The 27227-nt window shown below is 53.3% G+C and overlaps 4 protein-coding genes across 4 annotated transcripts; 2 read left to right on the top strand and 2 right to left on the bottom strand.

Annotated features, from left to right (window-relative positions):
• The first annotated feature begins 7541 nt into the window (after positions 1-7541).
• LOC34623666 lies at positions 7542-16503 on the top strand. Its single transcript, XM_026338034.1, has 14 exons — positions 7542-7546; positions 7792-7968; positions 8147-8160; positions 12800-12987; positions 13103-13523; positions 13838-14037; positions 14186-14260; positions 14429-14494; positions 14612-14674; positions 15105-15220; positions 15369-15586; positions 15897-15925; positions 16138-16249; positions 16361-16503. The coding sequence occupies exons 1-14, from the start codon at positions 7542-7544 to the stop codon at positions 16501-16503; spliced, it is 1827 nt and encodes a 608-aa protein (XP_026193819.1).
• Positions 16504-16936: 433 nt separating this feature from the next.
• On the bottom strand, positions 16937-19866 carry LOC34623665 (isoprenyl transferase). Its single transcript, XM_026338033.1, has 7 exons — positions 19856-19866; positions 19597-19744; positions 18578-18720; positions 17962-18228; positions 17534-17693; positions 17137-17184; positions 16937-17068 (listed from the first exon to the last, which is right to left on the bottom strand). Exons 1-7 carry the CDS (start codon positions 19864-19866, stop codon positions 16937-16939), a joined length of 909 nt encoding a protein of 302 aa, XP_026193818.1.
• Positions 19867-20054: 188 nt separating this feature from the next.
• Positions 20055-22456, top strand: LOC113147431. The gene is made up of 4 exons (XM_026338032.1): positions 20055-20184; positions 21246-21569; positions 21730-21826; positions 22360-22456. Exons 1-4 carry the CDS (start codon positions 20055-20057, stop codon positions 22454-22456), a joined length of 648 nt encoding a protein of 215 aa, XP_026193817.1.
• Positions 22457-23434: 978 nt separating this feature from the next.
• Positions 23435-26660, bottom strand: LOC34618767 (mannose-1-phosphate guanyltransferase beta; the record flags this gene model as incomplete). The annotated part of the gene is made up of 5 exons (XM_026338039.1): positions 23435-23569; positions 23831-24013; positions 24844-25084; positions 25687-25813; positions 26546-26660. Coding segments are annotated over 5 exons (801 nt in total), but the record flags the coding sequence as incomplete, so codon positions are not given.
• Positions 26661-27227: the final 567 nt, after the last annotated feature.

Below are 27227 nucleotides of genomic sequence, written 5' to 3'. Positions count from 1 at the left end.
CAGTTCCTGTGGAAGATGTGTCTACAGGGCAGTACCCGCACCAACACCGAGGGGCTAAATTCCTCGAAGCATATTGCACACCTGAACATCATAAATGTATCGCAAAGAGGCATGTACGATTAAAAAAAGGCCACCGCCACATGCTGTTTTCACGCTTCCTGCACTAGAGACCAGTCTGCATGCGTGCCTACACACACAGACCCCACCCACCCAGATTCAATAAAACGCCCCAAGCCCTCCTTCTCCGGCTCCGCGGCAGGAGCCGATGGAGGAAGTCTCTCCGCCAATTCAATCTCTACCACGCGTGTGGCCTGAAAGCCCATCAAGCAACAGTAGTACACGCCAGAAACACACACACATAAAGAGATATATATATATATATGTATACATGCATGCGTATGTGTATAAATGACCATCGGCAACGATCTCTCAGGCCCTGCGCATCCATTATCTGTACGTGTGAAAACAGCCTAGATATTCTCAAGGGGTGTGTGTCTGGAGGAACCCTCTACACTATCCACTGCGACGCATAAAGACGCATGCAAAGATTCACCTCTTCCCTCCCTGGTGAAGGAGCACCTCTGGGGGGTCTCCCCACAGGCTGCTGGCTACCCTCTGCTGGGGTGTATTCCTCTAGAACTGAGGAATACGTCTTGGCGGGGCTCCAAGTGTCTATACGCCGCAAAAAGCTTGGGGGCTGCACCCAAGCACAAGACATGAACAGGCCGATGTAGCCCTCTAGAGTACAGCATGCATTATGTACTATCGACTACTGGAGTGTATGTACACGCGACAAAGACACCCGCTGTTGACTGTGCTGCTACGGGCTTCGTGCGGTTCCTTGTTGCAGGTGCCTGTCTGCGTTGATTTCTATATCTGGGGGCATCTGCACATTTTACGCAGGCAGCCATTGTGCATGCAACACCCCAACTAGCTGCGCGCTAGCGGCAATTGATGTTTAGGGCTTCCACCTTACTTCCCGTCTTGCATGTGCTCTTGGTAGCCGCTCTCCCAAGTTCCGTTGCTGAAATTCCGCTAGGCGATGCCGTCGAGAGAAGTACCGAGACAGCGAATAAACCATCGTCTGCATGCAGCACAACCCCCCAGCCCCAATCTCTAGACCCATGAGACAGTAGAATGCGCGAATTCGGGAGAAAGAGAAAGGTTCCTGGCTAAACAACGACAGCCGTCGCCAATGCGCACGATGAGGCCGAAGACGAAAATCCAGTTGAGGAATTCATCGACTTCATCTGCGCAACAGAACCGCACACGCAGTCGGGTGTACAGACACCGAACGCGGCAGCAAAGCCGCTGCAACAGCACCGTCTGTCCAAGACAAACAGCTCAAGGGGCGCCTCGCAGGGGTCGCTTCCCTACACGCAACAAGACGGCATGGCACGGCCACACCGGGGGAAGCCAAGGCAGCAGCAACAGCAAAAACTCCAAACGGCGTAGAAACAACAGCAAAAGCATCATGACAGGCACCTGCATGAAGGTGCCCAGAGGGCCTGTTGCCCTCATGGGAGGCCCTCCCGTCGTTGAAGGCGCCATGGGGCCCCCCCGCGTTGCCGCTAAGAAGGGCTAAACGGATCCACTGGTCTCGCAACGCGACGGCTCCCCCACTTCTCAGAAACGTCGGAGGGTATGACCCTACCCAATTTCCATTACCTTCGACAGCAGCAGCAGAAGCAGAAGGAACTGCGGCAGCGTCAAGAGTTCGTGCCGCAGAAAAGCAGGATTTTTTTCCCAAAAAAACGCATGGCGTCAGTCCGTTCGTCCGGAGATCAAAATACAGCAGCATGAGCAGCCAGATACTTCTCGCATTCATAAAATATAGTACGCAGGGAAGATGCCTGGTAGGCCATACAGAGTTTTGGGTAAGGCCTGCAAGAAGACAGGCGCCCCCCTTTTCCCTAGAAGAAACAAAGGGGACCAAAGAAGAGGGAAACGGCATACCTCTACTCCAACTGAGGGTGGCCATACTCGTCCTGAAGGAAGCAAGCAGGGGTTGCAGCAGCAGCAGACCCTGATGCTGCCAAACTGGCGATTAAGGGTCGGAGGACCAAGCCATCACCGTCCTCTCTCGCGATCCCGTAGACAAACCTCGAGGAGTGCCGCAGCTCTCAGTAAAGCTACTGCACTTCCCCTGCCTTCACGGTCCTGCTGCACTAGCTGCGTACGCCGCCGTCAGCGCTTGTGTTCTGATCCTGGCTAAGGTACAGCCAGGGAAACTGCCGTCCAGCTCTCCTGGGCAGTGCGCCAAGCCTTGGAAGCCCCTATGTGCCTCGGTACGGTGCGCCGGATGCCTCTCTGTAAATCGTGAAAGGAGGCCATATGGCCTCCTGGATAGCGGCGACAGAAGCTACGCAGCCCAGGGCTCCAAGTCTATGCCCTGATGAGCAAAAGTTCACGGCCGGGTGTGTCTGCTGTTTGGATGATAACGCACAATGATAGCAGGCGAATTTATGGTAGAAATATTGCAGAAGCTGGGCGAGCAGTCCCCTAGCAGTGCCGCTGGTTTTGCATGCAGCAGGAGCGCCTGCACGCGGAAGAAATAGCCAGAGGCAGCCGTTCAAGAAGAAGAAGCAGGCTCAAGTTGACCCTTAAAATGGTAGATAAGACGACTTTGATGACTGAAAGAAGTCGAGAGAGGCACTTTTTCGCGAAAACAAGGAAAAGCATACATTCTTGGAGTGTACGAACACCACGGTGTACTTAGGGTGCGTCGGACCACCAAGGTCGTTGAGGGCAACAAAAACCTGCATTTTAGGACGGCGCTTCTTGGAGGTCTTGCCCCTCAGGAACAGCAGTATGCTCTGTGCTATGGAATTCTCATGATTTTCCCTCTGGCAGAAACTTTCAGGATCTGCGCAGACGAGTGACCTCGCAATGTTTGAACACCGCGCCAAAACCCCTTACGAACTCTCAGCTTAACGGGGGTGCCAAGATGAGGCTACACTAGGGGCGTGTACACTCCACACCATGCAAATAACTCAGGGGAGGCTCTTCATGAAGGAGGTACTCGAGCCTAAGTATAGGGTGTTGCGCTGCGCGTAGATCCTTTGCCCTAAACTAGCTTTTCGTTGAGAATAAGTAGAAGGGAGGACCATTGGTTCGCATGTTCGCTCAAGTTTCTAACTCCAAGGTACTAGAAGCTGGAGAGAAGTTGGCGCATGGGTGTGTGCAAGGGGGCTCCACGCAACGTGCCACCTGCTCTGAATGGCCCCACTGCTTAGGGCGTGCAGCTACATACACCCCGGCTGTCCCTTTTGCCTCGTGTCGGCACTCTGAGGGGCAGTGTAAGGGGAATAAAGGAGAGGAGATCATGTGAAAAGCTTCATTTTCTTTCCAACATGTTGGCACCGAGTCTGAACTTTAAAGTGTCTCCCTACGAAGGCTTTGAATGGAGGCCTGCAAGAGGTCTCATTGAAGAGGCGGGCACTTTGGGCTTTGGTAGAGGCGAAACCCGCAGCGCGCCTTAATTATCAGGCGCAGCTGAATGCCTTCGCTACGTTTTGGGGGATCTTTGCATTGTGCCCCATGACAAGGACATGTCGGCTCCTGCCTCTGTATACACACGAGGTCGTGCAGCCGCGCATTACGTGTACTGCAGACAGCCTCTTTTCACTCCAGTAATGCGTTTTATGAATACCTGACGCCTTGAATCCTGAATTCGCACAACAGCCTGTGGTTGCTCTGCTCCACCGCCCGGGGAATGAGGGCCTGAGGGAGAGGGCTGACAAACAGACTTTATGCGTCAGATTCCTATGCGAAAAGAGTCCCTTGAATATGCTCGGGGTTGACCCCACTGGCAAAAGCAGATGCGCAATAATCGCTCATAGAGCATGTAAAGTGACTCTGCGAAGCGTATGGAAACCCTTGATTTCAGAAATTGGACACGTGTGGAGGCAAGCCTATCGCCTTGGTGTCCAGTGTTAGCGTCTAACTTAGTTCTAACCCCCGTATGCTGAGGGGCACTCTAAACATGAGTTGGCTGCCGTCTAGACAATTAGCTAAGGACGCAGCTAACCTTTGACAAGCATAAACTCAGAAGAGACGCATGCGTGTATGCCGTTTGCTATTAACGGTTGCGGTGCGATCAGCATGGGATTGGCACTACTTGTACTGTAAGTGCGCACTCCAAGCTACGTGGCAAGTTCCGATGGCATGAAAGAAAACGTGAGGCAGTTGTACTGTGCTAGTCAGATGCATAAACGTATGTATGTATACCTCAACACAGCGGCAACACTATACATGGTGTGGGTTTCCCAGGGGCTCTGTCAACACTGTGAAAAGACAGAAGACAGCCGTGGGGCCCCCCAACGGATACGTCCACATATTGCAAACATTGAAAAGCTTCGCGGGCACACGTATGTACATGCAGGCACCGGCATGCATCTACTCCTGAAGGGCTAAGAAATACATCCAAAGTTGAGCGTTCACTCCATTTACATACTTCATTAGTATACCCAAAGCATCGTCGTGAAATCACACAGGTAGGGTAGGGCACCTACGGAGGCACATGAGGCACATACGCAAAGGGGTGTTCATATATATATGTATATGTATAGATGTATACATTCTGGAAGGCATTCAACCCACACAACAGGCGAGTCGAGGCCCGTGAACCGTTTGTGGTTTTTCAAGAAACCGGCTGTCAGTACACCTCGCCGGAATAACTACCGCGCAACCTCGTCAGTCCCTAATCAGCAAAGCTGAAGAACCACCAAATTCTGCCAGGCACTAGACGCGGACACGGTGGCATTCCAGAAGCCCTCATTGGAGGCAACCGAGCGACAATAAACGGCTTCGAGCCGCACATACATTCGGCATACCCTCCAAGGCAAGGCAGCAAACAGGCTTGGAAATCCATCTCATTCCAGCAGCTGCATTTCTGGCCCTTCCAGTAAGAGCAACCGCTCATAATGCAGCCTTTTCTGGAGAATTCCAACGCTCACAGACACTGTCAATATCGAAGAAGCCCTCATCCTCAAGCCAAACCGTTTCTGGTACTCGGGGCTGACGAGTCCGCATGCACACTGCACAAGTCGTAAACCTTTTTTTTCATCCCCCGCATGCCTTTGCAAGGCCCCCCCTCTCGGCAGGCGCTAGAGGGGCCTCCCTCCGAGAAAGGGAATGTGTAATTCGGGAAAAAGCCCATTTGAGACTTCCTCTCCTCATGCTACAGCCCTTAAGGGCCCCCTCTCTCTGCCGATCACACGGCGTTGTGCGACTGCGCATGCATAGAGGGGTGATGCTCCAGGAACGCCAGGAGGGCAAGGGCTGCAGAGGCATCAGCGACAGCCACAGAGCCAAACTGCTGCGAGGGGGCCCCCTCCGGGGGGCCCCCCAGTTCTTCCGTGTAGTCCCGCATGCACAGCGGGCACAACTGCAGCAGCAGCAGCACCCACCGCAGCATCCTACGGCTAACAATGGGCAGCAGGTCGTTTTCATGGCAGGCAGTTTGGCGAGAATTCCACCGCAAAAGACTCGGCAGAACGCAGCACATGCAGTAGAGGCGGCTTCCGCGCACAGACAGAAGCTGCATGTGAAAAACAGGCAACGCTGGCCTCTACAAGACCGCGCATGCACAACCAGCAAGAAATTGCAGAAGTCTCTGCATGCCTCGCGAAGTCGGCGAGGACAAAAGCGTAGCGAGGCACAAATGGAAGGGACTGCTTACGGCGCTCCTGACAAACCAGGCATCAATACAGCATCTGTGATACAGATGATGGCAAGGTAGCATGCGAACTAGGGCGGAAGGGGAGAAGGCTTCAAAGCAGATCGAGCATCTGATGTCAACACACACATACATACATACATATATATATATAGATATATATATATATATAGATATACGAAAAGTTCAATAGTCGCTCCTCCCCCCCAAAGCGTTCCTCACGCAGCGGCAGCAGCACTCGTCGTGCATCGCTGCCACTCTCTCTCTCTCTCTCTCTCTCTCTCTCTCTCTCTCTCTCTCTCTCTCTCTCTCTCTCTCTCCATATAGATATATTATTTTATATATATACAGATACGCATGGCTGCTTGCGCAGAGTGCGCTGCTGACGCGCTTACAGGTTGTTTCCGTCCTCTCCTTGTGTCTCCTTGCCGCCTGCGTCACTAGACGGTCGTTGAGCGCCTTCATCGGCTTCTGAAGGCGCAGCATCGCCGGTGGGAGGAAGCCGTTCTTCTCCTCCTGTTGCGGCTGAACCCTTCGATGCGCCCATCAGCTCGCCAACACTTAGCTGCCGCTGCTGCTCTGCCGACTGCTGGGAAGACTCTTGCTGCTGGCTGTCACTCGCAGCTGCCGCTGCAGCAGCAGCGCTCGCCACATTTGGCCTTGAGGCACTGGCGTGGCTCTCCAGCTCTTGAGGAGCCTCTGCATGCTCCAAATCCTCGAGCACCTGCAGGAAGAAGCACAGCGTCGCACAGGCAGAGTGTCTGCAGCCTGTGCAGCGTCTGCGAGCAATCTTGCCACGCATGCTCCATAGAAAGTTTCCCTAGAACACCCCCTTTCCCTCACTCCCTCCCTGCCCCCTTCTTCGGATAGCCAACAGGAGAAACACGCAAGGCAACGCTAGCCAGCAAGCCAGCGGCAGCAGCAGCAACAACAACCACAAAAACTACACAGACACTGCACACAACAGCAGCCTCAGCAGCAAAACTTGCGACGCTCGCACCTTCCCATACGGCTTCGCCGGGCACCAATTCTGCGCATTCAAATTCCACACATACTTGGAAACACATAAATACATAAACACACATACATACATATACATACATGTGCACACATAAAAATCATGCATGAAAACACACTCATATATACACATACATCACACAGATACAGGTGAACACATAAAAAACATACATGTAAACACACTCATATACACATACATACACAAACACACTCACATACACACATACATGTAAACACACTCACATATACATATACATACATACACATACATACGTACTGTCGGAATCATTATATTTCAAGACTCCCTACTGTAAACGGTGGAAGTCACAGACCCTCGCTCCCCCCCCTTGCCCCCTCCTCTCTCTGTTCACAAAATTCGCTACTGTCACTGCTCCAAAAAACATTCTCTAGCGTCTTGCCTCTATGTTGTCTTCTGGCGCTTCTTGCTCGAGCAGACTGCCCCCAAAGCGTGGCAGACCAATAGCAGAGAGCAGTGCAGCAGACTGCAGCAGATGCACAACAAGACACCGCACGAACAGCAGTCGCTGCGAAATTTTCTGCTGCTGCTAATTCTCCATAGCCAGCAGCAGATTTGTGCCACACGCGCATTCCCAATCAATGCGCAAGCTACCAATCTGTCCCCTCTACCCCTTCCCCCCTAAAAAACTATCCTATCGCCCTTCTCGCCTAAGAATCCCTGCAGCGAAACTCGCGAAGCAAGCGAGTGCAGCAGCCGCACTGTTGCGCTCTGTATGTGCAACACCGAGTTTCGCAGCAGCATCAGCAGCCGCTGTGCCAGCGACCCTCCTAGCCTAAGATCAAAAACGCATACTTCTTGTTCTAAATGCCGTAGCAACGCCAAGTGGTGCTGCCGCCTCTGATCTGCCTGTCGCTCCCTGTTTTGCTGCTGCTGCTGCTGCTGCCGCTGCTGCACCTGTCGTGCCTCAGCAGCTCGTTGCCAGTGTCGCGTCAAAACGCACAAGACGGAGGCTAGTGCGGTCTGCAAATGCATGCGTAAATCCGCAAACACACGGATCTGTGCAGGCTCGATGCGATTAGATTCCGCCTTTCGCTGAATCCAGCTGATTCTGCAGGGCTTGGAAAGCGGCAGATTTATCGGCAAGAACCAACTCCGAAACCGCCAGAGCGCTACAAAGTCAGGCAAAACAAGAGGTGTCTCAGCTAGCCTCCTGGAGTGTCTACGAGAAGAGACCATCGGCAGCACGTGAGAGGGGAAAAAGGCCTTGCTTTCAAGAGAGCACTCACCACAAGCGCAAATATGAAGAGCCATATCACCACTTCGCCCGGATCGTCTGTTCCCAAATACCATCACGCCGCATGCACGACAAAGCGCAAGTGAGGCTGGGAAGGGCATGCATGCCCTCCTCGCAGTGGCAGGCAGCAGCAACAAGTTCGCATCGACAGCTCCAGCAGCAGGGGTGGCAGAAGCAGTAGCAGCACAAGTAGAAGCATGCCCCCTACCCATTCTCTAGAAGAGCATTGCCGCTTTCAGGAGCTCGACTGCGTCATCAACCACGTGGCCTTTTCCATGCTGCTGCAGCCCACGCCGCTGTTGTGGATAAGCCTCCTGTTAGGGACGCTATATGCGCGGATACAAGCTGCTGCTGCCTGTGCTGCTGGTGCTGCCGTATGCGATCGCTCCTTCGCTGATGCTGCCACTTCTGATGCAACTGGTGTCACAGCTGCTCTCTCTATACATGCCCAAGACAGCAGCAAACGCAGGAGCCACTGAGATGTACAGGAAGGCAGACGCAGCCCTAGGGGGAGTCACCACAAATTTGCAATGGTTGATGCTGTTGCTGTCGGTGTTACCCGTGTTGCTTGCGGCTGCGGTGTGCTGGTGCCCGCAACAAAATTTGCGCAAGGAGACGCGACTTCATCGCCAATACGGAGCCCTCAGCATTTCTAACCCGCTGATTGTTTTACGTGCAACTTGAAGATCACCCGTGGCGGCAGCAACACTGTTCGCTCCTGCTGCCAATTGCTCCTGTGTGGCTGCTGCAACCGAGCGGCACGCGCAGTGTTGCAGCTCTCGCTTACTCTGTAGATATATCAGAACGTGTTGAAAAAAAGGATAAATGCATTTTAGTATTTGATTCGCGCTGTTGTCTCATCAGATCGTCGGCAGTGCTACCTGCGAGCTGTCCAGACACCCCAGAAAAAGCCCTGCTCTGTAGCCCTCTTCTGGCTGCAGGCAGCGTCATGAGCAACACTACCAATGACCGCACCGAAACCACCTGTATGCGTACCCTTTCTTTTGTTATTGTGCCACTTCGTGTCTTAGCCTGTGCTCCACGGTCCAACATGTAAAAGCTGACTGTTCGGGCAGCACCACGAGCCCCGCCGCGTAAGACGTGTAACTCGTCCCTCTCTCTCTCCCTCTGAATGCAGCAAGAACAGCGGCAGCAGAAACAGCAGAGCCAACGGCAGGATCCGGTACAGCGTCATTGGGGGCTGGATGATGAGCGAGGACCTTCCTAAGCCCTCACCCGCACTCTCCAGTGGCCCTCCCGTATATACACCTTGTAATTCCTTGCTGTCGTTCTCCAAACCTTTCCTTCCAGTGTCTGTACACGAGGCTTTCGCCTACCGCTGCAACAGCACTGCCACCCCCACCAACAGCAACAGCAGTAGCTACCCCCCGTTAGCAGCAGCAGCATCAGGAGACTGCTTGCAGTGCCGCATCTTGGGCTTCTGCCTTCTTTCAGGGGCCGCCTCTGCTGCATTCCTGCAGGCTATTCAGAGAGCACCCCGCACCGGAGATCGCTACTTCTACAGCTTTGTGGCTGCAGGATTTGCAGGGCTTGGTACGTCTTGTGCGCATTACGTTTGCGGTCAGGGTTTCTCGTGTTTAGGATCTCCAGAGACTCTTTCACCTCGTTTTCAGCATTTGCACGCTCTTGGTTGTGCTGTGCTGTTCTCTCGGCAGCCGTATACAGAATCGTGGTTCCTACCAAAGCCATAGACGGCGCATAGCTGCACGGGGAGCGGGCAGCTCCAGCATCAAAAGAGCCCCTGCAGCGAAGATGAGCGGTCTGGACGTAGGATCCGGGGGAAGCGCCTCGCCCCCTGCAGCGGCGACTGGAGAAGGCCCTTCCCTCGCATCTCTGCAGCAACAGAGGCAGCAGCAACGGCAGGATCAATCTGTCCACGGTATGGTTCTCCAAGCGCTCACCAGTCGAACTCCTCTTCAGCGCGTAGCCTGAGAAGCAGCGTCTGCTTCCCACCTGGACCTGCCATTTCTTTGTGCGTTCTTCTCTGGTGCTCTCAGAGGTCCTCTCAAATGGCGGCGCAGGCATTCCTGCCTTCGCCGGGGGCCCCGTGGGTTCTTTACCCCCTCGCGTCGCGTCGTCGGGGGCCCCCGTGGCTGGCGCCCAGGGCGCTGGCGAGCTGAGTGAGGCCCTTCAAGAGTTGCTGCAAGACATGAATGCCAAATTCGCGTCGTTGAGCTCGAGCATTCTGGGAAAACTAGATGACATGGCCTGCAAACTCGACGGGCTGGAGAGGCAGCTCACAACGATGCTTGCTGAGGAGGAAGGGGAAAATCCTCTTGGGTGTCAAGTGGGGCCCCAGGGGGCCTCTTCGGAAAATTTGTAGGGAAGCGCGTAGGGGATATATTGCGGCTTCCAATCGTGTCTTAGATTTAGCGTTAGGGCCCTGCCAGGAGGCCTTTTAAGGTACACTCGAAGCCTCCGCGTTCCCACAGCGAGGCAGGCACAGAACCCACTCGGCCTTCTGCCCCGTTGCGCTCTGAGCACTGCTCCTTCTCTCTCCCGCGTACCAACAGTCAAGGCGAGACGCTTGCGTGCATTCAGGGGTGCACCTCCCAGTGGAATTATCTATCTGTTGAGGCACTCGTGCATTCATGCCTAAATCAAATGCATGACCTAAAGGCTGCTGGGAGGGCCCTCAGCTACAATCCAAGGCGAGCCACGGGAGCTAGTTCGCAAGTGGTCAGTGGTGGTGTGCCGCTCCACACTTCACGTGATAGCTCTGTAGGGAAACGCATGAAGGCAGACGGAGTGACAAATTTTTAGAAAGCGACTGAGGCTTTTCAAAAGCACACAATTCTTCCCCCACAAACGCATCCCCATCCCCCTGCCTCCCGCAGAATCGATAGGGGGAGGGAGACAGCCAGACAAAGCCAAGCTGCACTCTTCAGTGACTCCGAGCAAGCACAGCTAGGGGCGTGTGACAGCTAGCGCGGTTTGTAAAAGCGCATCAATTGTCATCCTCTTACCCATTCTAAAGGAATAATACCTAAGGAAGAACGAGTGTAGTAGAGAGTGTCTGCATGTAGCTTATTAGCTCGCTAGAGCCAAGTGTAAGACAGCAGATGATTCAGTCTTGACCACTAGGGTCATTTCTGCCTTGTATCGCATACTCCCAAAAGGACATGCAAACAAACCCGTACCATCAACGAGCGGGGCTTCACTTTGGCACTTGTTCCTTCAGGTGGTAAAAAAATATGCATTAGCGTGGAAAAGCGTTGGCTGCAGCGGCTAACCGCTTTGTGCATTCGGCTTGTTGGAGAGCACAACTAAAATGCATTACCCACGAATTCACAGCTAAACCCTTTCGATGGAGTTACACTCTGTGGCTCGCTGCTAAGGCCAAGAGCGCCCGGTCAAGGTTGCACCTTCTTGCAACCACCCTCATTGCGACTCACCTCCCCGCGTTCTGGTGGAACGCCGTGCGCGGGAGGGCTCAAGGAGAATAGCGAGCTTTCTAGCGTGAGATTGCACAGTGCAGTCAAGGGTCTCTTTTGAAGACGACCAAACAGTGCAGAACTGCCCTTCCCGTATATCTCCGCGTGCCTCACTTGCACCGTGTCTCCGTTCAAAGACGAAATAGCATTGGTTCTACAGACCCATGGCTACTGTGTTTCGAGCGTATTGTCTCTAGGTGTGCATCGGCGACAATCCCATCCACGGAAGCCCTCGTGCTCCTCTGGAGTGCCTTACAGGCTCTGGGGGGCCTATGGCGAGCGACTGTTTTTCGCGATTGCCCAGAAGCTGGGCAGAACTTGCGGCGAACTGTGGCCTAAGCACCAAAAGCAAATAGAGCAAGCACAGTGTATGGGTGTTTTGGCTTGGTCTTTTGGTTTTCACATGTTACACGGTGTCGTTGCCTTTGGTACAGGCAGGCCAGGCTGGGCGAGCCTCCCCTCCTGCTAAATATGGTACGGAGTTATAAGACCTGGTGCGAGCGAGCGTGAGACTGTCGGCCCTCCCATGCGCTTGAGTAGAGCGCTTATTCGCGCCTCAATCCCATCTAGCGAAGAAAATCGTAGTATTCGGCTGGACGAGCATCTCTCCCCAAGCGGCTTCCAGCGGTCCCCTGCATATTAGGCATGTATCTATCGCACTAGATCCTCAAAAGGCCCTGGAAAAGATTTTAAAATGAACAGAACACTGTGGCACCCCCCCTGAACGCAAACGGACTTCTAGGCATCCTTGGGGTGGGGTTGTTGTAGGCTGCTCTTTGCGGTGTACATGCAGCTCTGCACGGCGCCGCAGCTTGGCCGTGCCACAAAGGCCACGAATGATGCCTTTTGACGATTTAAATGTACTCTGCTACACAGAAGGGCGCCCTCGAGAGGGTTCATACTTCAGAGGGGCCCCTTTCGCCCTAGCACGTCTCACTTGCCCTGGCCATAAGTCGCTGTTAATGCAGCCTTCTTAGACTTTCGAATTTGACGATTTCGAGTTCTTGACTCAAAGCGATCTCTTGTCTCGCAGCGCCTATCGCGAGCTGCCTCCAGGAGTTCCCTGCCAAGCACCTCGAAATCGGCTGCAGTCCAGCCCTGGTGACACCCACCGCAGTGTAGAGTCACTCGATCGCAGCTTCTGCAAGTCTCTCGGATCTCCCCCTTCCAGCAGGTGCGCGCGATGGCGGCCTGAAGGCTGCTCTAGACTCTCTTCGAGCTGCCCTGGTTCAGGGAGGGGGGTACAAAGGGGTTGTTTGCGGGGATGGATGTTTCTTCGGAAGGGGAACCCAAGGGGGGGGGCCCTCCCACATCCTGTGAGGCCCTCGCCTTCGATCAAACGCCCACACGAAGCAGCTGTGTGAACGGCGCAGCGGCTGCAGCAGCAGCCGCTGCTGCTGCCGGCAGTGGCGCTCCTCGAGGTTCTCCCCAAAGAATGCAGTCTACCCACACCATAGAGGAGATTCGCGCTAGACTAAGGCCACGCATTCAATCCGGTAGGATCCCAGGGGATGCAAAATTTGCCTTTGGGGGTTCGCGCGAATCGGCGGAGGGGTGGGTGGTGCTGTGGCTCCCCTCCCGCAAAGCAGCATGCTGTTTCGTGTCCATACACTCCGAAGGGCAAGAACTCCCGGCTCGGCGTCTGCAGATTTCGGGCTCTTTTCCACTTTCTGTAGGAGGGGAGGGCTCACGCAATGCAGCCCGCAGCATGTGCTGTTTTTCTCACAGGAACCTCATCTGCAGCCGTGCATTCCTTGGAGACACTTCCGGGCGCTTCTTCCCCGCTGCGTCTCCGCCCGCAGTCAGACGGCGGCATTGCTGCTGCTGCTGGATCTGCAGCTGCTGTCGCTCGCAGTCCGCAGAGCAGCAGCAGAAGCAGCACAGCAGCAGCCACTGGCGGGGTCGCAGCGGAGCGTGCGGTGTCTGTACAGCGCGAGGCAGCAGCGCCTCATTTTCGGGCTTCGGGAGCTGACTGCTTGGAGACGATCATAAGGAGACGTCAAACAATAGCCTCGGAGCAACAAGGGGGGGTGCCTTCCCCCCTCTTGGCGGGAGGAGAGCAGACGGACTGTCTCTTCTTACTCCACGAACTTCTGGGTAAGCCGCGGCTACGCGGATGAAAACACACGCAAACGCGCCTCCCTCCCTCCCGACTCCTTTCGAGCTCGATAAAAACCGCTTGCAAAAAGCTTTGCATGCTGCTTGGTGCTCCTACCCAACTCGAGTTTCTGTGCAGACCAAGGTCTGCTCTAAACAGCTCCCCTGGAGACACTGCTGGTTGCGCTCTCGGGGGCAGCCTCGGTGTCGGTAGAGCCTCTTTGAGACATCCTGCATGCGCGCTGTCTCAAAGAGGATTCACCAGCTGCATCTGCAGTCGATCAGGTGTGTGTTTCTGTGGGGGGGTCACACAGCGTTCGTGGAAGCCTTAGAAGCGCATCGCCAACAGTCCCTTGCAGAAGCTGTGCGTTTGCGGAGATACAACAGCGAGATGGCGATGCTGCTTCAGCAAGCCAATGCACGGGAGCAGCAGCTCTTCAAGGAGCTGCAAAAGCAGCGCTCTCTCCTCGCGGAAACACACACGAAGATGCAGCAGCTGCAGCACAATGCGGAGGTGAGGGAGATGAAGCCTCAACGGCGGCTCTCGCGAGGGATAACACCCCCCCGTCCTGCATGATGCAGCTCCCCCCAATGTCGTAATAACTCGTAATCGCCAGCTCCTAGACATCAGGAGGTGCTGTGTTGCTGCGCTTCCGCCTCAGGAGGCTGCCCAGTCTCTCAAGACGCAGCGCGACGTTCTCGCTGAGCGACTCCAAGTGGTAGAAACCGAATTGGAGGTATGCACAGTACGCTGTACATACACTCCAGCCGCTCGAGCTGTGGATGCAGATTCAGGTTCCCTGAAATCACGTGTCTGCTGCACGCCTCGGCAACCGCTGCAAGGCCGATAGTTCTCTTGAATATCTTTTGCCCGTTCTCTCGGGTTGCCGTGGCTGCTGCTGCAGCGTTGTGTCGCAGAGAATCAGCAACTCTTACGGCAAAACGCGCAGAATGATGCATGCCTCCGTGAGGTAGGTGTTCGTACGGCGTGACGGGAACTCAGAGGCGCTTACCGCGTGTCTGTACACCGCAGCTTTACCTCAACGCCCAGAGGTTGCTCACTGTTCTTTTTTCGTTGCGATCCGCAGCTTGCTGCAATGCGGCAATCACACGGGGTCATTGAGAGGGAAAAGAAACAATTGCAGTCGGAGGTGAGTCTGAACCTTTTCCGACGGTTTAGTGCCAGCAGTGTCTTTTAGGGGGTTGCGTTTGTTCCACAGCCGAGAGCAAAGCGCCAAATTAATCGGGGATTTTATGCTGCTGCATGGGTGTAGCTGTCTGTATGTGTATCTCTGTGTGTATCTGTATGTGTGTGTGTATCTGTATGTGTGTGTGTATCTGTATCTGTGTGTGTATGTATCTGTATGTGTGTGTATGTATCTGTATGTGTGTATGTATCTGTATGTGTGTGTATCTCTGTATGTACGTGTATGTGTGTATCTGTATGTGTGTATCTCTGTATGTGTGTGTGTCTCTGTCTAAGTTTTTATGTTTGCTTCCTCATGTTGCATGTGCAGATTGCTGAAAAGCAGCTTTTCACTCGTGCGCTTTGTGCTGTTGCTGCTATGGGTGTCTGTACAGTTGGAGGCTCAGGCAGTGGCGCGTTCAAGGCTGCTGAATGAGCGCATAGAGCTGCAAGGGCAGCTGCACCGTTTGCAATCGCGGCTTGAAGATGTAGAGACAGCAGATGCAGGACGGCACGCGCATGGAGGGACCATGAAGCAGAGGGTCAGCAGGCGTGGCGCAGTTCAGTGGTAATGGTGGTGCTGGTAGTTGGGGTTGCTTGTGATGCTGCGAAGCGTGCGTGTGCATGCTTGTTGTGGTGTTTTTTTTAATGTGTTTTAGCGGACCAGCAGACTTTCCAGTGTGTGAGGCTGCTGCTTTCTCTCAGGTGTATGGCGATGGGGTTTTTTTTGAGGAGACAACGGAGGAAGGTTGCGCGATGATGGGGGTCTTGTTGCATCAATTGATGGCTGAGGTGTCACCACACCTCACGGACGCCCAGAGAGAAGAATTCGTGCAGCAAGGAGCAGCAAAACGTATTCAGGAAGCCTTCCTTCAGAGTGCGTCGCTGACGATATGCGCGTCTGCCACGGGTGCTCTGTCTATCTCTGTTGGGGCAGCAGGTGTGGCGTCTGAGCAGCGAATATATATGAGCATGCATATATTGGTGGATGTCACTAGGTTGCCTGCGTCTGTCTACCGAATTTCGCTTTTTTGTGTCTCCTTTTTAGAGCTAGTTCCCTTATCTCTCTTCGCCTTCCCCCACCCCCCCCTTCTTTGTGCCTCTCCGCCGCTCAGTTGTACTTTCTCTCCTTTGCTTGTGAATTTATTTCTCGCCATCGTCTTTTTTTGCCGAGATTGCCTGTGCAGTGCGCGCCGAAAAAGTTGAATTTCACGGAGTAAGGACTATCGGAGAAGCCACTTCTAAGGACTGTCGCTGTGGGGGCTGTCTCTAAGCGGCTCTCCGTGTCTCCCTTCCTCGAAGAGCAGGAAAGATGCAATCAGCTGGCGGTTCTGCGCCTCGCCGTTGCTGCTGCAGAGGCCGTTGATGCTGCTTTCCTCGAACGCCTCTCAGTTGCTGCTGCTGTCTGCGGGTGCTGTGTTGGTGCAGTATGCTCTTGAGCTCTTGAACCGTCTGGATGCCATAGGAGGAACCTCCTGCTGCTCGTCTGTCTCCCCCAGTCAGCAGCACATGGACTTAGGAGCTGCAATGTTTGCCTCAAGTACTCCGACAACTACGACTACGGCTGCTGCTGCACCCGACGCTGCAGCCTCGGGTGATTTCGCTGCAGCCTCGGGTGATTTTGCTGCAGCCTCGGGTGATTTTGCTGCAGTGGGGTCAGGCATTGCTGTTTCTGGAGGCGATGTTGCTGCTGCTGCTGCTGAGAGGGAGGCCTTTGAAGCCAGTAGCGAGTGCAACAACCCCCTCGCCATCTCGACAGAGTTGGCGGAGCCGCAGGCGGCTGCTCTCCCATGAACGATGCTCGTTTACTACTCGAGCAGAGTGCAGCTGAATTCCCCCAAATCTCTCAGAGCAGCAGCAGCTCGCTGAGAGGAGGGTTCCTAGCTGTGGGGCGATGAGGGCTTCATAGTTTTCTGCTGTTTGCCTCTGCTGCTGTTGGTGTTGTCAGCGCCTTGTAGCATAGGTTTAAACTAGGCAGCTGTTTCAGATGTTGCAGTCTCCGAGGGGGGAAGGAGAAACAGCGTGTCCTATGCAGGAGGCTACCTGCCCCCTTAAAGAGCAGGCTGGCCGTATAGTTGGCTCTGGTGCCTGGTGTATATTTAAGGCCGTAAAGGGCTTTTTTAGAGGCGCAGTGGGTGTTTTGGGTGCTGCTTACTTCCCAGTAATGATGGGGAAGTAAAGCAGCTGAGTTGCTGAAAAAAAGGGAACGCCGTCGTGAGAGGGCTCCCTAACGACCCACTGACGCGTAAATTTTGCACGGAGGAACACCCGCAGGGAAAGCGGGTATATGATGCCAAGAGGCAGCAGAGCAGCGAGCGCAGACTACGACGGCGCAATCAGCCTGCTTACTGCGGCTGCCCTTGTGACTGCAGCAAAAGAAAACAGCTGCCTGTGCAGGAGGCAAAGCAGCAAGTGCCATGGTCTCACGTCTGGCCACAACACGGGAACGAAGTGGAAAAAGCAGCCCTCAGACACCTGTAAACAGCACAGCAGCACACCAACAGACTCATGACCGCGCAGCCTCAACTGCTCGCATGCCTGCGTAAACAAAAGGAGCGAGGAAGACTCCTCTTGAGCGTCTCCTCCCTGCTCTTTCTCTCGAGTGAGCTCATGAGGGCTGCTGCATGCCGTGTCTTCTTTCGCTCTGCGTAGGTAGTCGCGATGCGTGTCTATGTAGTCGCGGGGTGCTTGAAGAAAGTGCTGTCGGCACTGGGTTTTCTTGCTCGGAAAGCGGCGAAGGCCAGTGCTCAGTGTCGTGTGTTTGAGTTGCTGGGGAATGGGGATGTACATGTGTGTATATATAATTATATATATTCTTATATACCTCGCACAAGAGAAAATCCGAAAGCCTCGCCTCGCCAGAGGTTCGAATGAGCATATCTGGAAGGGGGCAATTTCCCCCTTGCAGCGCCATGAAGAAGGCGGTACCCAGTTGGCTGTGTAGCAACCCCACAGCAGCAGCAGCACACACAGCAGCAGCAGCACTGACACCCCAACTCGAGGTCTAAAGGCGCTGCTGCTGCGTGCCTAGGATACTGCAGGCCCTCCGCTCTGTCTACAGGTGTATGTACACCCGAGCGAAGGCGGCGACGGCGGGAGTTAAAACAAGCGGCGCTAACGAGGGGCAGGCAGCAAGCGAACTCCGTCCCCTAAAGCTAATGCTAAACACACCTCAAATGCTCGTCTGGTGTCCACTTTCCCTGAATCAGTGCAGAGCGTAGCTGCTGGCAGATGGGCATTGCGGTGTTTGACCCTCGTCTAGAGGAGTGCTGCTCTGCCTTCGAAAGTGCAGCCCACTGAGGCGCTGCGCTCCCACTACCCTCATTCTCCAAATGTAGCGGAGAAGTTATCCTATGAACCTCATGCCTTGCACCGTACGATACGCAGAGACGCAACAGGAGTCTGTCGTTGCCTGCTGTTTCACGTTCTGCAGCTGCTGCTGCCTCCCGCAGCCGATCTCCCACAAATGAGAGGTCACCCACAACAACTAAGCGAATCCTCTCAGACATCAAAAAGCCCCTATCAAAAATACAAACGTACACAAATATACACAATCTCAAAATATACACAAATCAAAATACACACAATATACACCTCCATACACACACACACACACACACACACACACACACACACACACACACACACACACACACACACACACACACAAATACATACACATACACACCCATTCACATACACACATGAGATCCTTTCAGCAAAAAAATTCTCTCTTAAGAAGGTGGTAGTCGCGAACTTTCACAGGAGGTTTCGAACCCCTGGGGAAGAGAGGCCCCTGGGTATGCCTATACACCTCGACTGCTGAAACAACACCTCCAATCCCTTTCTCCAAATCCTCGCCACTCACTGTATCCAGTCAGGATCCTTAAAAATAGCCTCCGCAAGCCCCAAAAGCCCCTCCACTTCCTCCGGGGTGCGATGGAAGTTGCCGAGAGCGAAGCCATACACAGACACCACGCGAATACCAACCGCAGCACAGGCAGTAGCTATCTGAAACACATAAACACAGACATATATATATAATATAGACAGGCACACGAATGTCTACATAAACACGTACATACATACACATATATGTACATGCACACAGACACACAAATGCACACAGACACAAATGCACACAAATACACAAAGACACACAAATACAAAGACACACAAATACACAAAGACACACAAATACAAAGACACACAAATACAAAGACACACAAATGCACACAGACATAAATACACAAAGACACACAAATACCCACAGACACACAAATACACAGACACAAATACGCTAAGACACACAAATACACAACGACACACAGACAAACAAATGCACACAGACACAAATACACACAAATACACAAAGACACACACACAAATATGCATTAAACGCTTTCCTACTAAACGTGTAGGGGCAAAGGCAAAGGAGCAGCAGCACCAGTAGCACATGCGAGGTCACGCATGTGTTACTGGTGCTGCTGCCATTACTCCTCCTGTTGCTACTACTATGACAGCTACAACTTGCACAGCAGCAACAACTGCTGCTGCTGCTGTTTTTGTATCCCCATAATGCAATTAGCCACAGCGCAGCCAGCAGGATGAATTCAGGGGGAACCGGCAGACAGAAAGGAAGGCGGGTGCATGTGTCTACATGTATGTATATATATATATATATATATGTATATCCGCATGTGTGTATGCGTGTATGTACGTGTGCATGTATGCATGCGTGTCTGTGTGTTTGCGGCAGTTGCACCACCACCACCAACTCCACCACCACCACCACCCCCACCCCCAGTAGCAACCCCACCACCAACGATGCTGCATGGGCGCTATCCGCAGCAACGAGGACTGGTAAATGGAAGCCGTGCAACGCACTTTCTTGAGAGCTTCAGCGCCCTCTGCATGGCCCTTCCAGGCGCTCTGCATCTTTTTCCTGGCGAAGCGTCTGTTGCCGTCCATCACGAAAGCGACGTGCAGAGGGATGCTCCCACCGGATAGAACCCAGCACAACAGCCGGTCGAACCTTGGCAGCCAGCAGACAATGCAAGAGCGAGAAAGCGGCATGAGAAAAGGCGTGGCGAGAGTTGCCGATGCAGAGCGACGGGTAGAGAAAGGAGGCACAGCGAAGCCTTACCAGTTCAGCATTTTGATGAGCGAAACAAGCCGTGCAGGTCGATAACCAGGGAAGGCCCTCTCTGGGTGTTGCCGAGGCTGCCAAAGTAAACGAAGTAGAGAGGCAGATGCTGAGACTGCGGCGGCAGCGGCTGCCTCTTTGGCCGCTGCCACTGCGCGGTGAATGGGGCACCTGATAAGCCCTCGCCTTTTTTCGCAGGATGCTGCAGTGTCTGCTGGTGCTCCCGTCGCAGCTAGCTACCCTCGCGCTGTCTGTGGCTGGGAAGCTTTCTCGTGGCAGCCACGTCTTCTGTGCGTCGGCTGGGGTCGTTGTCTGTGGAGCTGTATTGCGTGACAAGACCCCCTTCCCCTCTCCGGTGGCGTTGCTGATGCAGAAGACGGGGAAGGTGAAAGGGGATAAAGACACAAAAAAAAACAGAATTTGACAGCAGCCGTTGCTCACGACACAGAAAGGGGGCCCCGCCGAGGGGGGCCGGAAGCGGCGGGGGGGGGGGCCCCTACGGGTCGGCCCCTCGGGGTGTACAGACACCGTCGCCGCCAGGCGTCGAGCGAGCTGTGGTCACCCCTGAATGCTGCAGCTCTCCCTCTTTCTTTTGGCGGTAGCAGCCGATCCTTTTTGGTATTGCATGCTGCCCCTTTGCTGCATGCATAATCCTTGGGAGAGCACAGGCAGAAGGCTTTCTCGACACTGTCGAGCGCAACGCAGCGGGGCGAGGGGGGCCCCCTCCAGCGGAGGCGGGCGGGGACAGGCCGAGGGAGGGCAAGTGAGCGTTACCGTCCTCTCTGCAGACGCTCTTGAGTATTTTTTCACCCCGCAAAACAAGAGGCGGAGTTTTTCGGCGCAAGAATTCGGCCGGATCGTGGACTGCTTTCTTCCCGCGTGGACGCTGCCTTCAGCAGTATCGCTGCAGCCACGCACCAGAGCCTCCCGGGGAGACTCCGCCGAGGGCTGGGGTGGTACTGGCCTTTCATTTTCCTTGCTCAAAGGCCCCTTTCGTGAAAAGCCTCCTTCGCCGGTGTTTCCACCGTTTGTTCCCCTCCCTCCGCGATGTTGCGGTGCCCCTCTCGGCTGTCGAGCCGAGCGCTCAGTCCCGAGGAGGCCCTTTTCCGGCGAGGGGCCGCCGTCTTGGAGAAAAGGGGCCCCCACCTTCTGACTCCAGCAACGCGGGGTGCACAGGGAACTGCTGCCTCCCCCGTAGCCGCGCTTCCAGCTGTCTTTCCCTGCTTTGCCCCCCCCGCCGGTCGACGCAGGGGGGGGGCCCCGGGGGCCCCCCCCCTTTCCCCTCCGCAGTGGCGGCAGCTGCGACTGGTGCCCCCCAGCAACAGGCGAGGACTGCATTGCGCGTCGTTAGTGGAGCCGCTGCACAGTGCTCCGGATTCTACCGCGACAGCTCTCGAAGGCGCAGCTCGAGCAGCAGCAGCAGCAGCAGCAGCAGCAGCAGCAGCAGCTACAGTGACGGCAGCACTTCCCAGAGCCCCTCTAGTGCTGCGGCTGCAGCGCTTGTTTCGGTGGGGTGGCGCTGCTGCTGCTCCGCAGTGTACCTCCAGCAGCAGCAACAGCAGCAGCAGCAGCAGCAGCAGCAGCAGCGGCCTTGGGGCCCTGAGGGGTCATTCTGAGGAAGGAAGGGGCCCCCCTCAGGGAGGCACTGCTGCAGCCATTAAAGAGGCGGTAGAGAGTTGCGCGCTTCTTCTGTGGAAAGGAAATAAATGGAGAGGTAATGACAGTTCTGTGACTGCTTTCTTCTCAGGGAGCCTTAATATCTTTCGGCGCCAGAGCGAGCTGCTGCATAACCGTATATATAAATATGTATATGTACATATTTCTACGCATGCATCGTATACGAATCGCGATTGCTGGCCGTTATTGTGCTGCAGGGACTTGGGTGCCTAACAAGTGGAAGTGGTATCATCGTCACGGATACTGGGCAACCAGGAAAAAGCAGCTAAAATTCGACACTTACAGAAAATACAGGTGCGATGCTCTTGAGAGGACGTGACACGCATGCAGATTTGACTGCCTGAGCAGTGGAGGCTCCCAGGCAAGAGGCTTACTCGCTTTGGGAGCTGCCAAGGGTAACTTGCACGAAGGGGGGGGGGGAAGGGTGGTGTATGTGTGTGCCGTGTCTCTCTTCGTCTCTACTATATATATATATATCTATACATATGTCTCTCTGCTTTCTCGCGTGTTTGTGATACCTCTTTTTACGGGCATGTGTTGCTACCTACCTGCGTGTCTATATATATATATATATATATATATATATATATATATATATATATATATATATATAGTGTGTTCTCGCTTGTGTTTATGATACCTTTTTTTTCGGGCACCTGTTACTGCCTGCTCCTGCCGTCTTAGTGCGCTAACTCTTCGCGTTGGTGGCAGCTCTCTTCAGCAGCAACTCTTTTTGCACCGTCTCTCTCTCTCTGCAACGTCCCTCTCGATGTCTGTCTGCCTGTGTGTGCTGGTTGGCTCGCGCGACGCTGCACGAACGATTGCAGATACCACGAAGTGAAGGGAGTAGGGCAGCCGAAGGTCAAGTGGTGGGCCGCAAACACAGAGAGGAGCCCACTTCGACATTCTACAAAGTTTTGGTGAAGCGAGACAGGCGAAAAACATCTTGGCTGGCAGTAAAATACAGGCTAAAGGCCTGAGGAACCATAAGGCCCCCCAGCGGAGGGGGGGAAAGAATCGGGGAAAACAGGGCAGAAGAAGGAGCGTTCAGCATCCTTTAGCTTTCTTCCTCTCTCTCGCTGCGTGTGCAAGTAATTCTAAGGGCAGTAGCGAGCTAAAGCGAGTCGGTTGCGAGGACGAATGTGTGTGTGTGTATACATGTATATCTGCCTGTACACCCGCCATCATCAAAGTGCGCATAGAGAGAGGAAAAAAAAAGGGTTCGGGAGCGGGGGAGAAGAGGCCTCTTTCTGGTGACAGACGGTGGCAATCCTGAGACCAAGGCGCGTCTATTTTAATGTGGCGCAATGGCCTTGCCACCAATAACACGTATATATAACACTTGGATTCCCAGGTGTTTCGCATGCATGCCCCCAAAAGGGGCCCTTTAAAGTGCAGCCGCGGGGCCCTCGCGTTTTTTCCTGCGGCGTTGGTGCGTGTGTGTGTATGCACACAAGCACGCACGTCATTATCCCTCCGAGGAAGCAAAAAAAGAAAAACAAACAGCCTGACATCTCTCTCTACCGAGTCTCTTTTTACTTGCCCCCCCTCTACAGAGACAACTTTCCGATTGAGAGAGAGACGAGAGCGGCCCGCTGCCCGCAAAAATTCCCCTAAACGTCTTCCTACCCTACACTCCCCTTCTCCTTCTTCCCTAGTTGGCGAATAGCGCAAGCAAGAGAGACAGAGAAAGCCGCAGCAAACACCCCGCCGTTCCGGCAGAGACTAAGTGTCAACTAAGTGTCGAGACAGCAGACGGGCCGCCAGCTGGAGACTTCTTCCTGAAGAAGGTTGGTTCGCTTGAGGCTCAAGAAGGCGTTCGTGTGCGGGAAACGCCTTTGACAGTGAATGCTGATATGTTTCCCTCGAGTGGAGCAACCCCAGCGCTGGCTTAACATGGACTCACATAATGATCGCCCCAGACTCGGAAATTGACTCGGTTATAGTCTTGTGAGGCAGAATGAAGGCGCCGTTGATGAAGCATTCGTCGAGGAGATGCACGTTCTCCCCAACGACTGTAAGGCCTTCCACGCGCACCTACAAACAAAGAAACAAAGGGGGACAAAAAGCGCTGCTGCACGCATATTTTTGGCTAGCTAGCTAGCTAGCTAGCCAAGCTGCCGCTTTTCTGGCCAGGAAAAGCGGGTTAATGGTGCGTCTAGCTAGCCACAACACGACGACCACGAAAAGCCACACTATATACCAGGCAAAGACGCCGCCGGCGCATGCGCTGGCTAGCCGGCTCCTCAGCCGAGTGTGAAGGACACGTGGAATGAGGGACGCTAGTTTCTGCATTACCCATTTTCCGACAGAGGACTGCCAGCCGACAATAGAAGAATCGATCCACGAGAAGTCAGATATGTGCACGCCGCGCATCAGCGCGCAGTTTTTCAGTCGACAGCCCCTTCCAATGATCACGTCTTTGTCCACTGTTACGTTTGGGCCTAAGATGCTGCCCTCTCCAATCACCGCTGAGGGATCCTTCAAACAGCCACCAACCACCACGCAGAAAGCACACAGCACAGAGGGCCACTGCGTGATGCTGCTCGGAGAAGAAAAGACGTTCAAACAGACGGCAAAGCGGAGCAAAAGAAGCTCCCACACGCCAGGCGAATAGCCACATCAACGATACAGCCGCATATTCACATACAGATGCACACGAACGTAACTCGGAGAAGAGAAGATGCCTCCACGAATCGGAAGAATCGGCAAAACAATGCCAATACGAGAGGCCTTTGGGTCATGCTAGACTTTGTTCTAGTGGCTTCGCCTCTTTATGACAAAAGGTCTAGATGTACATATATGTGTATATATGTACATCTAGTAATCGTATATATATATATGTTTATGTATGTATATGTGTATGTATATATATGTGCTTACATATGTGTATGTGTATATATGTGTTTATGTCTGTATATGTGTATGTATGTTTATGTGTTTATGTATGCACATGTGTATGTACATATGTGTTTAGGTATGTATATGTGTATATATATATGTGTTTATGTATGTATATGTGTGTATATATGTATATATATATATATATGTGGTGAAAGTATGTATATGTGTGTATGTATGTATATATATATATATGTGTTTATGTATGCATATGTGTATGTACATATGTGTTCATACATGTATGTATGCATATATATATATATATATATGTATATACGTATCGTCTCTCTCTCGCTCTTTCTCTCTCTCTCTCGCTCTGTCTCTCTCGTTGTACGTCGGTGTTTCTGTGTGGTCCTTGGATCGTGTGGCTGCGTGTCTCTGAAAGGCTGTCTTATATCCCTTTCTCTCACCACGAGGACGTTCCCGACGAATTGAGGGCCGTCAACTAAGGCGAGTTCTTGCGATGGCATGCAAATTAATCCGGGGCATTCTGCGCAGTCTTCCAGAGAGTCATCTTTCGAGAGATTTTCTTCGGGCAGAGAGCCGGAGGCGGGAGTTTCCTTGCGCTCACGAGTCTCACGATTCACCCTAAGATCTTCTAGGAAGAGCGACATGCCTCTGAGGAAGTCTTTCGGCTGGCCAATGTCTGCCCTGCAAGGCAACACGCACGCTGGAAATTAAAAAAAAATGTACACACAGCTACGGTGGGAAGAGAAGCGGGGAGGAAAAGCACATCGACAGGCTGCGAGGAACCGCGAAACAGCCTAGTTTCACACTCAGTGCAAGACTTCGAGGGGGAAGGAGTTTCAGCAAGGAAGCAAGCAGACAAGTAGAAAGGAGTTGCAGCAAGGAAGCAAGCAGACAAGTAGAAAGGAGTTGCAGCAAGAAAGCAAGCAGACAAGTAGAAAGGAGTTGCAGCAAGGAAGCAAGCAGACAAGTAGAAAGGAGTTTCAGCAAGGGAGCAAGCAGACAAGTAGAAAGGAGTTGCAGCAAGGAAGCAAGCAGACAAGTAGAAAGCATACGACAAACAAGGGAGCAAGCGGGTAGGAAAGCGAAAACACAAGCAGTGAGCACACGAGAGGTTAGTCGACACAGGCATACTAGACAAAGAGAGGGGAGAAGGGCGGCAGGCAGCGGGAGGAGCAGTCCCCCTACGGAGAAAGGAGAATGCAGAGGTGGGAAGCTGACAGCTTCTCAGAAACAGAGGGAGCTTCGGAAAAGGACTGTCTCTAGACAGAGCCAACGAGGCTTACCAGTATCCACTCAACTTCCAGCAAAACAGCTTGCCTTCCGCAGCCATCCTGGGGAAGACTTCTTTCTCGAGAGAGCAGTAGGCCAGCGGTATCCTCGAAATGCAGCTCTTGTTAAGAATGTAGACACCTGAAACGCACATGCAGGTGCAAGCTAAAGTGCTGCGTCCATAAATAAGGAGCCTTTGAGCGGCGTGAAAGACAGCCTAGGTCGATCGATGCATTGAGAGAAGGGCCTTGCTGCGGCGTGAAGGAGGCAAAAAAACAGACGGAAAAGGCAGCCTCTATCTACACAGCACCCGTCTGCTGGTAGGCAACAAGAGAAGAACACCCCTCGTTAGCGCTATGTCTCAACAGGAGAAGCACAAAACACACACACGAACAGCCCCTCCAATGAACATTCTCACGATAACCTCGCACAAGCATCCTATTGCACCGGCATCTACAGCACCGTCCATCGATTCATCCACACACATTCACACATGTACATATATATATATGAATATATATGTATATATCCTTTCTTTTCCCTCCCCAGCCTCCGTCCCTTTTGCCGCCTTTTCTCCTCCTTTTCCCCTTGCTTCTGCGCCGTCGCAATCGACTGGACAGTGCAGTGGTCGGGAGCCCTCTCAGACGGCTAACAGCCTGCTGCTCTCATGTGTCTGTGTCTGGCTGGGAGTAAAAGCGCTTTCTAGAAGAGGCAACAACAACGGAGTGGGGTTCTCGCATAGCGCCTGTCATGCCATGCCAGGGTGATCTTTCCTCCCTAGAGGCCCCCCCCCCTTGCAAAAACGTCCTCCTTCCCTCTTCTCTCCTTTTCACAAGGAGCCTCTGCGCATGCGACACTTGCCAACTCGCTTGCCTGCGTTTATCCAGCTGCCCACAAAAGTCTTGGGCTTCTCGGCAAAGCTTAGAACGCGACCCTCGGAGTTGTGAACTAAAACTCCAAACTTCGAAGGATCTGACACCTCCGTTGCCTGAGCGAAAGAAGAAAAACACAGCCACGGGCGTATCAAAGACCAACAAGGCAGCTCAGCAGGAGACTTGTCTGGCTGAGAAGTTCCCTGCAGCAAAAGAGGCAACGGTCGCGTGCATCCATCACCGACAAAACACGTAGAAGGAAAAAGGGGCCAAGAAGCATCTCAAGAGCAAGACATGCGCATGACAAACGAACGACACACAGACACACAGACACACACACAGACACACAGACACACACACACACACACAAACACACAGACACACACACACACAGAAACACACCCACACACACACACAAACAAACAAAAAAACACAAACCAACACAAAAACACAGACACACCAAAAAACAACACAAAAAAAACCTCAAAAAGAAACAACCCAAAATACCACACCCACCACAAAAACAACTACCATGAACAAAGAAAAGACAAAAGAAGACACAGACACATCAACAGAAATAATCATGCATGACCTCTCACAATAACTCTAACCACAAGCCAACAGACCACTCATACGACACACAATTACAAATTATCCTACACTTTCGGCTAGATTTATTTTTT

The sequence above is a fragment of the Cyclospora cayetanensis genome, unplaced genomic scaffold, assembly GCF_002999335.1.
Source record: "Cyclospora cayetanensis isolate NF1_C8 unplaced genomic scaffold, CcayRef3 CcayRef3_contig_220, whole genome shotgun sequence".
NCBI lineage: Eukaryota > Apicomplexa > Conoidasida > Eucoccidiorida > Eimeriidae > Cyclospora > Cyclospora cayetanensis.
The sequence above is the reverse complement of the archived record's forward strand: the minus strand, read 5'-3'. Positions and strand labels throughout refer to the sequence as shown.